General features: G+C 47.4%; 1 protein-coding gene across 1 annotated transcript in view; it reads left to right on the top strand.

Moving 5' to 3' along the window:
- The window catches only part of Mtor (mechanistic target of rapamycin kinase), a 104,139-nt gene that overhangs the window by 19,362 nt on the left and 70,503 nt on the right, over positions 1-14,274 (top strand). Inside the window, 10 exon segments of the mRNA XM_013348604.1 lie at positions 765-960; positions 1,192-1,321; positions 2,503-2,753; positions 6,425-6,511; positions 8,449-8,616; positions 8,982-9,094; positions 9,305-9,467; positions 11,143-11,235; positions 11,866-12,012; positions 13,761-13,903. Of these exon segments, the coding sequence (XP_013204058.1) occupies positions 765-960; positions 1,192-1,321; positions 2,503-2,753; positions 6,425-6,511; positions 8,449-8,616; positions 8,982-9,094; positions 9,305-9,467; positions 11,143-11,235; positions 11,866-12,012; positions 13,761-13,903 (1,491 nt within the window).

Below are 14,274 nucleotides of genomic sequence, written 5' to 3'. Positions count from 1 at the left end.
GTTTTTCGAGACAGGGTTTCTCTGTAGCTTTGGAGCCTGTCCTGGAACTAGCTCTTGTAGACCAGGCTGGTCTCGAACTCACAGAGATCCATCTGCTTCTGCCTCCCGAGTGCTGGGATTAAAGGCGTGTGCCACCATCGCCCAGCTTTTTTTTTTTTGAATGTGGAAAGAGAAGACTCTCAGAACAGGCTCTCCTCCTGGCCAGTCCCCTGCAGTTGGTGTCCGGGAGGAGCGTCACCATTCCTGTATATGAAGGAAAATGCTGTCTGTGCAGCCCCAGCTCCTGGAGGGAGGAAGCAAGCTTGGACACTGCCTGTGGAGGCTCTTGGCTTCCCTCTCTCCGCAGCCACTGGAGGTTGTGAGAGGAGTTGTCTAAAATGAAGAACAGCATTAATTTCTTCCTGTAGTTCTTGGTAGTCATTCAGGATATAAAAGAACTACATTTCCTCCAAGAAAGATGGGAAAACACTGTACAGTTTTTTGTTTTTGAAACAATGTCTCCCTCTGTAGTCAAGGCTGGCCGGGAGCTCAGTGTGTAGGTAAAACTGGCTTGGACTAGAGGTAGTCCTCTTCCCCAGCCTCTTAGTACCGAGAGTACAGATGTGAGCCCTGACACCCACCTCTACTCTTTACTTTTGATTCTGTGATTGTAGGTCCATGCTTGATCAGCTATTTTTATATTCTGGGATTCCGTTCATGGCTGGTGAATTAATGGAGTTCTTCGGATCGGCTCTGCACTTCCATTACACTCTTTGTACAAAGAGTGTGCCTGTGCTTACCCTTCTTGTACTGGTTCAATAAACATGTGGCCTTTTGTCCATTCAGGTGGCTCTGTGGACCCTGGGACAGTTGGTAGCTAGCACCGGCTATGTGGTGGAGCCCTACAGGAAATACCCCACTCTGCTCGAGGTGCTGCTGAATTTCTTGAAGACTGAGCAGAACCAGGGCACACGGAGAGAGGTAGACAGCACGGGCCCCTGGTCTGCAAAGATTTGACTAGGACAGTGGAGAGAGGAAGTGGTGGCAGTGGTGTGCCCACACTGGGCTGGGCTTCCATTCTGTCTCTGCTCTGTTGATGGAGACAGTCATTTGCGTGTGAGGTGTGGCGTATGGGCTAGGAGAGATGCACCATGAACTCTGTTGTCATCAGATGTTGGGGCGAGTATTTATCTTTTTTTCTTCCCTACCCAGGCTATCCGAGTGTTAGGGCTCCTTGGGGCTCTGGATCCCTACAAGCACAAAGTGAACATTGGCATGATTGACCAATCCCGGGACGCTTCGGCTGTCAGCCTGTCAGAATCCAAGTCAAGTCAGGATTCCTGTAAGTCGGAAACCGAGATACCAAGTCTGGGCTCACAAAACCTTCCTGGCCGTAATAGAAAGAGTGTTGGGTCAGATAATTGAAATGATAGATATTGAATCTCATGGCAACCTCTGAATGATAAACCTCTATTCCCTGAATCCAGCATGGATGCTATACCCAGTACAGCTGTAAGTCCTCACATCTTCCCAGAGTCTTTGTCGAGAGCTAGCAGCCTAGGTCTACATTAATTGACACTAGTGAGGGAGCTAGGAATCACCCTCTTCTTTCACTCTTTGTTAGTGCCTCTTTGTTGTGTTTTACTCCCTGGCACTCATGGGAGGGGAAGCTGGTTGTTTTCGTCTGTTTCTTTGGAGAGAATCAGTGCATAGACCAGTAGCCCCCATAAGACCTGGGGCCTCTTTTTGCTCCCAGTCTGACACTAGAGACCCAATGCCTTTTGACAAGAAGCCTGAGGGTTTGGGAAAGAAGATGGAATATGAGTTTCTAGTCTTAGTCCACCGTACACTGGGGCGAGCCTGTTTATGACAGTGAAGTTAAACAGTGGTTTCCCCCACTGTTGTAGCAGAATGTGAATTTCCCCAGATCTCTGTAGGTGCGATCATTTTGTTTTTAATCCCTCCTCCCTTCTGGGTTATTACACTTCGGACCAGGCCAGGTGCCCATTTTCCTCAGCAGCGCCCGCCATCCAGTCTCTCACTGCCCCATGTCTTATGTCCTCATTGCATGGCTCTGTCCCAGGACAGAGTCCTTGCTGCTCAGGGTTTGGCATATGCCTGCTGACTGCCTGCATTCCCTGCGGGACCAGCCAGCTGTGGAACAGATGTTTGCCTAATTTAATTCCCTTTATTTTCATTTGGAGGGGTAATTATTTTTATTGATGGTTTCAGCTATGAAGTTGTGAACTGTAATGCTGAGGAGCTATCTTAAACCTAGCAATTTAAAGAAAACCCATCATGTACTGTTTCAGGCTTTGGTGGTTTGGGTAATAGAAAAGCCAGAATGGGTTTTGCTCCTGACGGGGAGAGCCTATTCATCGGCTCCTAATGGCCCTGTGCTCCCTATTCACAGCGGTGTCAGAAGGCAGCAGAAAGACTATCTGCATGCTAATGTCTCTGACAGGGCTTTGTTTGCTGTTAACTATGTTTAGCCTCACACAGAGCCCTGTCACCTTGTTCTAGCTGACTACAGCACCAGTGAAATGCTGGTCAACATGGGAAACCTGCCCCTGGATGAGTTCTACCCAGCTGTGTCCATGGTGGCCTTGATGCGGATCTTCCGAGACCAGTCCCTCTCTCACCACCACACCATGGTGGTTCAGGCCATCACCTTCATCTTCAAGTCCCTGGGGCTCAAGTGTGTGCAGTTCCTGCCCCAAGTCATGCCCACGTTCCTTAATGTCATCCGGGTGTGTGACGGGGCCATCCGGGAAGTAAGTACATAAACCTTCCCTGCTCACCTCTGCCCTGCACCCCAGCATGCAGCTCTGTCCGTGCCTCGGCTTCCTGAAGCTACCCTGCTTGCTGCTGAGAGCAGTTCCTCTCCTCTCTTAGCTTCTGACATCTGCATGGATAGCTGACTCAACCCGTTTTCTGCTTCCTGCCCACAGGGTAGCTATAAGGTGAACAGCCTAGTGGGAAGGACAGCCTTGTTCTCAGGAATGTAGTTCAGTTGTGTAATGGACTGCAGCACAGGTTTCTGCTTGCTTCTTTATGACTGGATTTAAATCTCATTGTTGTTTTTTTTTTTTTTTTGTTGTTGTTGTTGTTTGGTTTTAGGATTTATTTTTATTAATTTTAATAAAATTGTGTGTAGATGTGCTTGTCTATATGGGTGTATGTACCTGTGCTCAGGGAGGCCAGAGGCGTTGGCTACCCCTGGAACTGGACTTACAGACTGTCGTGAGCCTGATAGGGAGGCTGGTAGTCAGACTTGGGTTCTCTGGCGAAGATGTGCTCTTAGTCACTGAACTGTTTCTCCAGCCCCAACACTGCTTTTTGGTTGAACTCAGCCTCTCTGACCTACTAGGCAGGGACTCTGACTCTCTGACTCTGTTTCTCACCCCTTTTCAACTTTTTATTCTGAAGCAGGAGCTCAGTAAATTCTCTTGGCTGACTTTGAGCCTGAGCCCAGATCAGCCTTAAATTGGAATCCTCGTTCTTCAACCTTCCTAGTAGCTGAGATTACTACCAGGCTCCATGAAAAGGAGGCAGAACCACACATTTCAGTGACAGTTCTACGTAGATGAAGTTGTGTAATTCCTGGGTCTGATGGTGTCAGTCTGTCCCATTATTGTTGGTCCCAAACTGGAGCACGTGGCCAGTGTCTGGCAGATCTCTCTATTGTAAGGTTTCCCTCCTTGCTTTGTACTGATAGTAATCTGGGATGTCACTCTTGGGACTGTGACCGTGCTGTTCCTTAGCTGCCTTTCACCCAGTGGCTTTAGTATTCCTCGGTAACCCTTGATCATCAGGTGCTGAGCTCATGGCTGCATCATGACTTTGTAGTTCTCTGGTTCCTTTTCCTAGCCAGCCTTTTTCTGTGGCCGTCCCTTCCCTCTCTTCTCTCTTGGCTGTTTATTTTCTCTCAACTCTAGACTATGAAGAGTGGTTCCATGACATCTGTCCACCTGCATGATGTGTGTACCAGCAACAAACCTCCCTCTGGGGGTTCAAGATAGCTTGTAGTTCCTGCTAGTCATAGCGTGTACCCTGCGGGTGTGCAGTTCATTTCCTTTCCCTCTGTGACCGTTACCAGTTTGACAGACAGTTACAGGTGGGAAGCATCTCTTTCTAAACTGCTTCTTGACTGTTTGAAGTATGGGAAAGCTTTTTAAAAAAACAAAACAAAATACCTTTTTGGGGCACAATCTTTGTCTATGATGCCCAAGCTAGTCTCAGATTCCTGGACTCAAGGGATCTTCTTACCCACCAAGTCGCTGCGCCTGTTGAGCCACACACCTGGCTTGCAGTTCGCTCTTGTGCATTGTTCCTACAGTTGCCAACCTCATTAAATCCTCATTAGCTCTGTTAGCTACAACGCTCCTGGATTTTCATTCTAGATAATTCACACTGAAAAAAAAAGGGAGTTTGGATATTGTTCATTTGAAACTGTAAATCGCTTCTTACTTTTTTTTTCTGATTGCTGGGTCTCCCTTGCAGTGCTGTTTCAGTGGAAGGAGTGTGCAGGTCTTGACTCTGGTTCTGATTTTCACGCTGATTTTAGCTGCTGTTACACTTTCATTATTGCTATGACTCTTAAACATTTCTTTATAGTCTTAAATTATTAGAAGACTTTTGGTTTTTTTTAATCATGGATTGATACTGAATTTACCAAATACCTTTCTCTTGTTTTAATAACCATCTGTTTTAATCCCCTTTGATGTCTTGGTATGTTGCATTATGTTGAAATAAATTCTAATGTTAAACATATCCACATAGCCTTCTGTTAAAACTACTCTGGTTATGGCAGGTTTTTTAATTGATATTTATTGAGCTCTACATTTTTCTCTGCTCCCATTCTTGCTCCTCCCCTCCCCCAAGGCCCCATGCTCCCAATTTACTCAAATTCCCGTGTAGATTAGATCTATGTAAGTCTCTCTTAGTGTTCTCATTATTGTCTAAGTTCTCTGGGATTGTGGTTTGTAGGCTGGCTTTCTTTGCTTTATGTTTAAAAACCACCTATGAGTGAATACATGTGATAATTGTCTTTCTGGGTCTGGGTTACCTCACTCAAAATAATGTTTTCTAGCTCCATCCATTTTCCTGCAAAATTCAAGATGTCGCTATTTTTTTCTGCTGTGTAGTACTCCATTATGTAAATGTACCACATTTTCCTTAGCCATTCTTTGGTCGAGGGGCATTTAGGTTGTTTCCAGGTTCTGGCTATGACAAAAGAGCTGCTATGAACATAGTTGAATACATGTCCTTGTGGCACGATTGAGCACAAGGCCAGCCTGAGCTACAGAATAAATCCTGTCTCAAAACTCAAAAAACAACAGCAACCAAAAATAATAATTAAAAACGATACTGCCCTAAATAGAATCCCCTTACTCCTTATCCAGTCCCTCTCCAAGTTTGATGCTCATTTTGGCTCACAATTTCTTTGAGATATCTTAAGACCTTATTGAGAGCTACATATGGTAATGGCATGCCCAAAATCCAGCACTTGAAAAGTAGAGGCAGGAGGACCAGAAGGTCAGAGGGTCATCTTAGCTATAGCAAGGTGAAGGCCAATCTGGCTACATGGATACTGTTTCAAAAAAAAAAAGTTACTGATTTATTACTAATAAATTATTTTAACATCCATAATGAGTTTATTTTATATTTATTTATTTATTGTGACAAGTTCTTACTATGTAGCTCTGGCTAGACTATAATTCACTATGTAAATCAGTCTAGCCTTGAATTCCAAAACACACCTACCTCAGAATCTCCTGACTGTATTTACCATCATGTCTATACTTTGGGAAGTAATTAGTAGCAAATTAAGGCCAAGTTATACTTGTAGTTGGCTAACAATTTTACACCAGGTGTGTTATTGTTGTTTGTTTGTTTGTTTTTATTTTGGGACAGGGTCTCTCTGTCTAGTACTGGCTGTCCTGGAGTTTGCTATGTCAACCAGGCTGGCTTCCAACTCACAGAGATCCTCCTGTCTCTGCTTCCCAAGTACTAGGATTAAAGGTATGTGCCACCATGTCTGGCCTCATGCCCATTTTTTAAAGTCTTTAGTGACTTAAAATCCTGACGTCACATCACGCATGGCAGTATTCAGCTCCCTGCTCAGGTGCTTCCCACCTACGGCCTGGGGCAGCACCTGGGACACTGCCATCTGCAGTTTCCCACCACAGAGGCAGGGCCAGGGTGTGACAAGGCCCTGTAAACCAGCCAGTCTGGCACTGAGCTCCTGCCGTCCACAACTGGCTTTCCTAGTGTGTGAGACCCCCTCCCCGCTGCAGGTTTTAATTCTACTCAGAGCATACTTTCAGTAGCTGGGATGCTGTGGAAGCCAACCCCGTAGCTGTCTTTTCCCATCTCTGGGTAAGCCTGCAAGTTCTGCGTCCTTCTGGTACCAACTTGTTGAACTCTTTCTTGTCTGTTCCAGTTTCTGTTCCAGCAGCTGGGAATGCTGGTGTCCTTCGTGAAGAGCCACATCCGCCCATACATGGATGAAATAGTCACCCTCATGAGAGTGAGTAGAAGCTCCTGCTCTCTGTCCGTCTGCACTTGGGTCAAGGGAGGCCCAGAATGTGTTTAAATAGCATGGCTCTTTCCTTCACAGGGTGGGCACGGCAGAGCTGTTCCACGGAGCGTAGGGTAAAGGGCTCCACAGTGACTGGGTTGGTTGCTTAGATTCTGAGGAGCAGGGTAGACGGGGATTGATGCTTCAGGCTCCCCGCTCCCAAGTACAGACTGTGAGATGAAGTCAGAAGAGAAACCCTGAAACAGTTGTTCTGCCTGAGACATTCTTGAGTTATTTGCCCAACCCACAGCAAAGCAGCTTCTCTTCAGTATTGAGGCTGTGCTTTCTGATTCCCACAAAAGCCCACCACTCCTTACTACCCATAAACCCCACAGCTCAAGAGCATTGGGAATCGGCTTCTCCTAGGACTCCGAAATATTGGTCAGGCACCGAGTAACGAGTCTGCCCTGCAGCGCCAAAAACATAAAAGTCATCTACTCCAGTGGCGCTGAGGAAGGGCTCAGGTTTAGCATTTCATAGCATACATCAAGCAAGTGCTAGAAGATTCCCCGATAATAGGAACACTATCTTCTACTGTCCTGTGCAATTTAAGATGGTTGTGTGGGGAGGGTTACTTTGTAGTTAGCTTGGTGGAAGCAGCAGGGCTGATACCAAAAGAGAAGACAGGACGGAAGCAGTGTGCTCAGGGTAGGAAGCTGAAGCCCTCTGAGTCACCCCACGCCTCCCTCAAAGACCAGTGCACAGGGATTCGAGGAGGGGCCTCTCGCGCCGAATGCAGCTTTAGTTCCGTCCCAGCGGAGGAGACAGAGCAGGTGCTCTTCCTTTGACTGTTGATCCTGGACGTTTTAATGAGCTCCCTCGAGCCCAGGGAGAGAACAGTCTGTAAGCAATGATCTAGCCCACACCCCCGGCAGGCTGCTGGCTTCTGAGTAGAGAAACCTCTGTGAAGAGCTTGTGGTGATAGTTGGGAGACCCGGCTTTCTCTGAAGAAGGCAAGTGCAGTCCAGTGAATGAACATGAGTCAAAGCAGGGCCTGTAGAGCTGCAGGTCATTACCGAGAGTAAACTGTTTCCAGAGGACAACAGCAAGTTCACGCAGCATTTTCTAGTTTGGTTTTCCTCATTCTGCTGACTGCTCGTGTACATTATTCAGACCCTGGGTGTTGGTGTGCGCTGCCATCAGCAGCGGGGTATCTGTTCCTCCAGTCTCCTGCTCTAGACACTCTGAAGAAAGCTGTAGGTCCGTCTTGGAAGTGACTTAAGATGACAGCTTTTCATGGAGTAGGAGCCTTGAGCCAGTTCCAAGGCAGAATCTGGGGCAGTGACCAGGTTTCTGTATCAGTACGGTCTATGGATTGTTACTGCATGGGTGTGGAAGTACCTCCTTTTTTGCAGTACCCTAGCCTGATGGACAGATTTTAGGGAACAGGTGTCAGATACTGTCCAGCCAAATATAAATCCTGAAAGGGCATGAAATCTTGGTAACCCTGGAGTTCCCTTCTGCTAGAAATAAGACTGTACCCCAGTAACATGTGGACCCACAGCACTTCAGAGCTCATGCAGTGACGCAGATGTACATTCTGTGAACAGTCTGATGACTAGAGTTTTCTAGGTGCTCGGGGAGGCTCCAGAGGTCAGAGGTGAAGTGGAGTAGTCTCTGCCCTCACAGCCCAAGTCTAGCAGGAGAGGCTTGCAGAGTAAATTAGCATTGACTGGATGCTCACAGCATGGAGGACTGGGGCAGGCAGCACCTAGAAAGTGCAGTATCCTTTGTCCCCTTGCCTGACTGTGTAGTGAGAGGAAGGGGGGGGAGTGGTCATCTGGGCAGACAGCTCGATACATTTCTGCCCTGTTTAGCCATCTCATTTCTAGGTTCCCTTTTCAGCAAATGAGCACCTGGGTCTGCCCTTCTGTCTCCCTCTGCAGGAATTCTGGGTCATGAACACCTCGATCCAGAGCACGATCATTCTTCTCATTGAGCAAATCGTGGTGGCTCTTGGCGGTGAGTTTAAGCTCTACCTTCCCCAGCTGATCCCACACATGCTGCGCGTCTTCATGCACGACAACAGCCAAGGCCGCATCGTCTCCATCAAGGTGAGCAGGGCTCCCAGCCTCCTGGGAACAGGGACACCTAAGCTCGTGCAGTGTCTTTCCAGAATGTTCCCAGTCCTCTCTTGATTGTCCTTCCTGTTTGTCTCCCTTGATGGGTTGGTCCTAATGAAGGTTTGTCTCCAGCCAGCCTGGTATCTAGCACCTGGTACATGTGAGCAGAGAAAGCAAAGTAGCATGTACTCACATAGAATAAGGGGAAAGGGCACCAAAAAGAATGCAGTCAAGAGCATGTGACGGGATCTTCAGAACCCACAGAGCTCTGAATTTTCATATACCGCCCCAGCCATGTAAGGCTTACCTGATGCCTTCCTGTGTCATTACCTCCGTGCCCCTGCTCCCATTTGCAGCTGCTGGCAGCGATCCAGCTGTTTGGTGCCAACCTGGATGACTATCTGCACTTGCTATTGCCTCCGATTGTGAAATTGTTTGATGCCCCCGAAGTCCCGCTGCCATCGAGGAAGTAAGCACCCTATTTTACCAGGCCATCTTTGTGGGTTTGTTCACTTCTGCTCCCATTATTTTAGTTCGGAGATGTCCCAGATTATGGAGATCTGGTTGCCGCCCTCCTGGTGGGTTCATTTTGGATTCGTCTCACCACAGTACCTCAGAGCCATTCCTTCCCATCCCTCGGTGCTTTGGTGAGGTAGCCTTCAGCTTGCACTTGTTGTAGGGCCGCCTTGGAGACAGTGGACCGCCTCACAGAGTCCCTGGATTTCACCGACTATGCCTCCCGGATCATTCACCCTATCGTTCGGACACTGGACCAGAGCCCCGAGCTGCGCTCCACAGCCATGGATACACTCTCTTCGCTGGTCTTTCAGCTGGGGAAGAAGGTAAGATGGGACTCCTGGATGGACCCATCATGTTATCTGCCTTGTTTAGGAAGAAAACCTTATGAAATCTCCAGTCGTTAGTACATAGGTCAGGAGATGGGTCTCGGCTACTCTTAGAGAATATGAAATTATTTCAGTTTTTATTGTTCTTCTTCCTTTGTTCAGCCAGTTTTAGTTGAAGCACCTGTGTGGGCTAAGTGTTGTTCTAGAGATTGCAGAAAATAGCTGGGGGTGGAGTGCTTACCTAGCTAATGCAAGAAGGCCTGGGTTTTGGCCCCAGTACTGCATAAAACTGGGTAGTGGCACTTGGGAGGTGCAAGCAGGAGGATCAGGGATTGAAGAACACTTCAGCACAGAGTGAATTTGAGGCCAGCATGGGACATAGGAGATCCTGTCTCCAAAAATTTTAAATTAAAAAAAAAATTTTTTTTCAGGAGGAAAAGAGAAAAGCAAATCCTTATTCTTATAGTATATTTTTAGGGAAGCAAAATGAGTGGTAGCCACTCCCCCACCACCCTGAGTGTACTGGGTAAAAGTAGGGAGAAATGCCATTCATGCAGGGGAGACAGGGAAGACTTTTCTAATGTACTGTCGTGAAGTGTGAATTCTAATTGGTCTTAATAATAAAACCTGGAGTCACATATGGGGTAAATGCTGAAAAGTCAGAGAAGTAAAGGAGCCAGCCACTAAAAAGACCTTTTACCTCTACTGAATCCTCAGACCAAAGTAGACAAGATCCTGTCTCCAAACCCTCTGAATGGCACACACTCCTGTCTCCTCCTGCTTTATATTCCTCCTCCCAGCTATAACCCTCCCTGTCTCCACTGCCTTAGTACTGGGATTAAAGCCACGGACTGGGTTTAACGGTGTGAGCCACCACCTGTCTCTTCCCTTGAACTCACAGAGAACTGTCTGCCTCTGCCTCCCAAGTGCTAGGATTAAAGGTGTGTGCCACTGCTGCCTGACTTCTATGGCTAACTAGTGTGGCTAGCTCTGCACTCTGATCTTCAGGCAAGCTTTATTTGTTCCAGTACAAACAAAATATCACCACCACTGTCGTTTAAACAGGGAGCTGACTCCAGTCTCCCTAGCTGCAGAGAGTTACCTGGAGACACTCTTAGCACCAAGTACACAGGGTCAGGTGGGTAGCTAGCATTTGTGGCACCCCCAGAGAGCAAGGTAACCCCCAAAGTGATGCGGGAATACTTATAGCTAAGGTCTTAGATGAGACAGGGTTAGGTAGTGGGGAGACCTCAGTCTGAATCAGAGGGTCTTCGATCCTTATGCTTGGAAACTTCTTAGGAATGCAAACTCTCAGGCCAGATCTGCTGATTTGGGAACTTGGGCTGTGTCATAAGCCTTCAGGAGCCAGGGCCCACCGACATGTGCAAGTTGCCGTGAGCAAGACTAGAAGGCTTGGGAGACTTTGATTGCAGGAAAAACAGAATTGATATTTTAAAATGACAACTGTCAGTGACTGTCAGTGGGGAAATGGGCTGTGGAGCAAGAGGCCTGGACACTGAGGAAAGCAGACAGAAGCCGTGGGGATTGGCCTGGCATTACAGCGGCAGGAAATGAGTTCTAGGGACTCCCACAGAGCCGGCCGAGCACCAGAAAGTAGCTGCCCTCCTGTTCTCCAGAGTAACAGCTTCCAGTGTCTTCCCCTCCCGTACAGTACCAGATCTTCATCCCCATGGTGAATAAAGTCCTAGTGCGACACCGGATCAATCACCAGCGCTACGACGTGCTCATCTGCAGAATCGTCAAAGTGAGTGAGCGCCCTTTTGCACTGAGGTCCCAAGAGGTTTTCTCCTTGGCAAACTCACAGCAAAGGACAGGCCAAGGCTAGCCTTTTAGCCCAGGCTAGGCCTGGCAGCTGTTTCTGGAGAAGGTGGTTTTCTTTAGCAGTGTTGGCTGTGTGGTTTTTCTGTATGGTTTCTGTTGAAGTCTCTCACTTCCGCCTATGTGGCTGAAAAGTGGCTGCACCCAGCTCAGAACTAAAAGCCTGACCTTAGTATAGTAGATTGTGTTTTGGACACTGAGGTTTGAGTTCTCACAATCCTCATGTATTTGTTTGAGATTAAAAATAATAGTTCTTAATCTTTTGTGCTGAATGAAAACAGGCAGCAAGCCCAGCTGTGTGCCATTTGTGCCCAGGGCACCTGATCGCTTTATTCGGCTCAGTCTGCCTTTGCCTGGTTTGGGGACTTACCTGTTAAAGGTTTGTCAGTGACCCCCGCGGGAGCTCAGCCGCCTGTGGTGATTTTGGACGTATATGCCACATGTTCTGCTTGTTGAAATCCTGGCTCTTCCAGGCAGGACTGTCCCGAGTTCGTGAATGTTTTGTAAGCTGGGGCATCTGGTGGAGGTCAGGTGCTCAGTGCGTCTCTGCTTGCAGGGGTACACACTTGCTGATGAGGAAGAAGACCCTCTGATCTACCAGCACCGGATGCTGAGGAGTGGCCAAGGAGATGCGCTGGCCAGTGGACCAGTTGAAACAGGACCCATGAAGAAGCTGCATGTCAGCACCATCAACCTCCAAAAGGCAGGTCCACTGTTTCCAGGGAGCTTGGGGAGCAGAGCTCTGTTTTCCTTTCTCATTCAGAACTTTCATCTCTTGCTACTTTGAATTTAAACTGTCCAATCAGCTTTTATTTTGTTAAAAAAAAAAAGAGTCAATATCTTGAATTTAGGCCATTGTGTCTGACTTTTTTCCGTCTCTCGGGGCAGCACCTCGCAAAGGGTAAACGGTCAGAGGTGAGACTGCCGGCATGTCTGTTATACACGGGTGCAGAACATCTCTCCGGGCACCCACCCTACCCTGGAACTCTGCTCTACCTTGCAAACATCTCCTTATGGTCTGGTTTATTTCTACAGGCTTTCCTTTCCACTTAAGAGTATTTTAGAAATTATGTCTTACGTGTGTATGTGCTTGTGGGTGTATGCTTATGCATGTAGGTATCCACGAACCCCAGAAAAGGCATCTGATTCCCTATAGTCATGAGTCAGAGTCTGTTGTGAGTTGCGTAATGTGGGTGCTAGGAACCAAACTCCCATCCTCTGCAAGAGCAATGTATGCTCTTAACCAAGGAACCCTCTCTCCAGCCCCTCTACCCAGGACTCAGACAATAAACATAAATGCCAACAGTCAGACAAAAGGGGGAATTTCTAGTTTATCTTCCCAAGAACAGATCAAGTTCAGAAACCCTAAGCAAAATCCTCCATCGCTGTCTCTTGAATTCATTTTGTTGAAACTAAAAATATGCTTCCATATATTATGTAATCAGAAATGGGATAGTGTATTTATCAGTTGTTTAAAGTTTCTTCTGTTTTTCTGTGGTGCTAGGAATGAAATCCTCTCAGTTTTGAGGTGTAGCAGTGCTCGCGTGTTTTCCCAGCACTTGGAAGATGGAGCAGGGAGCACTCACGTTCAAGATCAAGTCTAGACGTTGGGGACCTAGCAATAGTTCAGGTCCATGCCATGTTGATGATAGCAGCCACTTTTTGCTCATCTGTTTGAGCTAGGCCATCTGGATACAGTTAGATGAGGAGCCTGAAGCTCAGTGTTATTGCTGTGAGTGGCTGGGTCAGGATTCCAAATAGGATTGGAGCTTCAGAGAACAACGCCCACTTAGTACACTAGTGTGATTTCCACCACTAAAGTTTATTACACTTGTTAGTTAAGCCTTAAGATGCTCAGTGGTGTGGAAGCTGGCATGTCCACTTTATAAATAAGGAGACAGACACAGGGTATTAAGTAGTTGCCCAAGATCAGAGAGCCAAAAGTTACAAAACTGAGACCAGTTCAAGCCTTTGAGTCCTGGGTGTGGTTTTGGCCACTACACCAGAGTCTGATGTTCCACTAACATTCCTGCCCTAGCGGCCCCAGGAATACTTTGGGGCCAGGGATGGAGCATAGGGCCTCACACGTGAGGGTCTCAAGCACTAAGCCATACCTCAGCTCTGCAGAGCTGAGTGCCCTGCTCACTTCTGCACCGCAGCCATTGTCTGTCCGTTAGGTTCTGTTGAAGACACTCTGGATGTAACAGACCTGCCATGCTTGTTCCGCAGAGTGAATCCAGCCCCAGCAGGTAGCAAACGGGCCTTTCCTACGCTGTGCTGTGTTCAGAGGCTCCAGCTTTTGCTTTATGTGCTTTAATTAAATCTTTTTTATGTTCTGTAGGAACTACAGGTATGAATTACAAGTCACAGTAGAATGATGGTGACATCGGTGGTAGTGGTTTGTGATGGCCCTAGAGCTAATGGCTTCCTGTTGTCATATGTGTATCGCAGGCCTGGGGAGCTGCCAGAAGGGTCTCCAAAGATGACTGGCTGGAGTGGCTGAGACGGCTGAGTCTGGAGTTGCTGAAGGACTCCTCATCACCTTCCCTGCGCTCGTGCTGGGCCCTGGCACAGGCCTACAACCCAATGGCCAGGTATGTGTGCCAGGGCTTCCTGCCTGGCTTCCCTACCCTGTTTGCAAGGCCTTTCTCTTCTTTCCTTTTCTTTTTTTTTTTTTTTTTTTTTTGCAGTAGACACATTGCAGGGGGCAGCAGAAGGAAGGCATTTATTCCAGTTTCATCAGCAGAGCTGGTTTACTGTGTTAGTAGTACTCATGGGCTCCATACTCCATAATGATGTGGTTCCTCTAATTTATTTCACATTTTCTTTTTGTTTTGTTTCTTTTTTTAATGTTTCAAAACGCCCTGTCTAGACATTCTCTGTCTCTGTAGTGTGTGGATCAGACATGCTTAGCTGATGCTCTGTGTCATGCGAGTGTGGATTACACGTGCCTGGCTGATGCTCC

This window comes from Microtus ochrogaster, chromosome 10 (assembly GCF_000317375.1).
Source record: "Microtus ochrogaster isolate Prairie Vole_2 chromosome 10, MicOch1.0, whole genome shotgun sequence".
Lineage (NCBI taxonomy): Eukaryota > Metazoa > Chordata > Mammalia > Rodentia > Cricetidae > Microtus > Microtus ochrogaster.
This window is presented reverse-complemented; position numbering and strand designations above follow the sequence as displayed.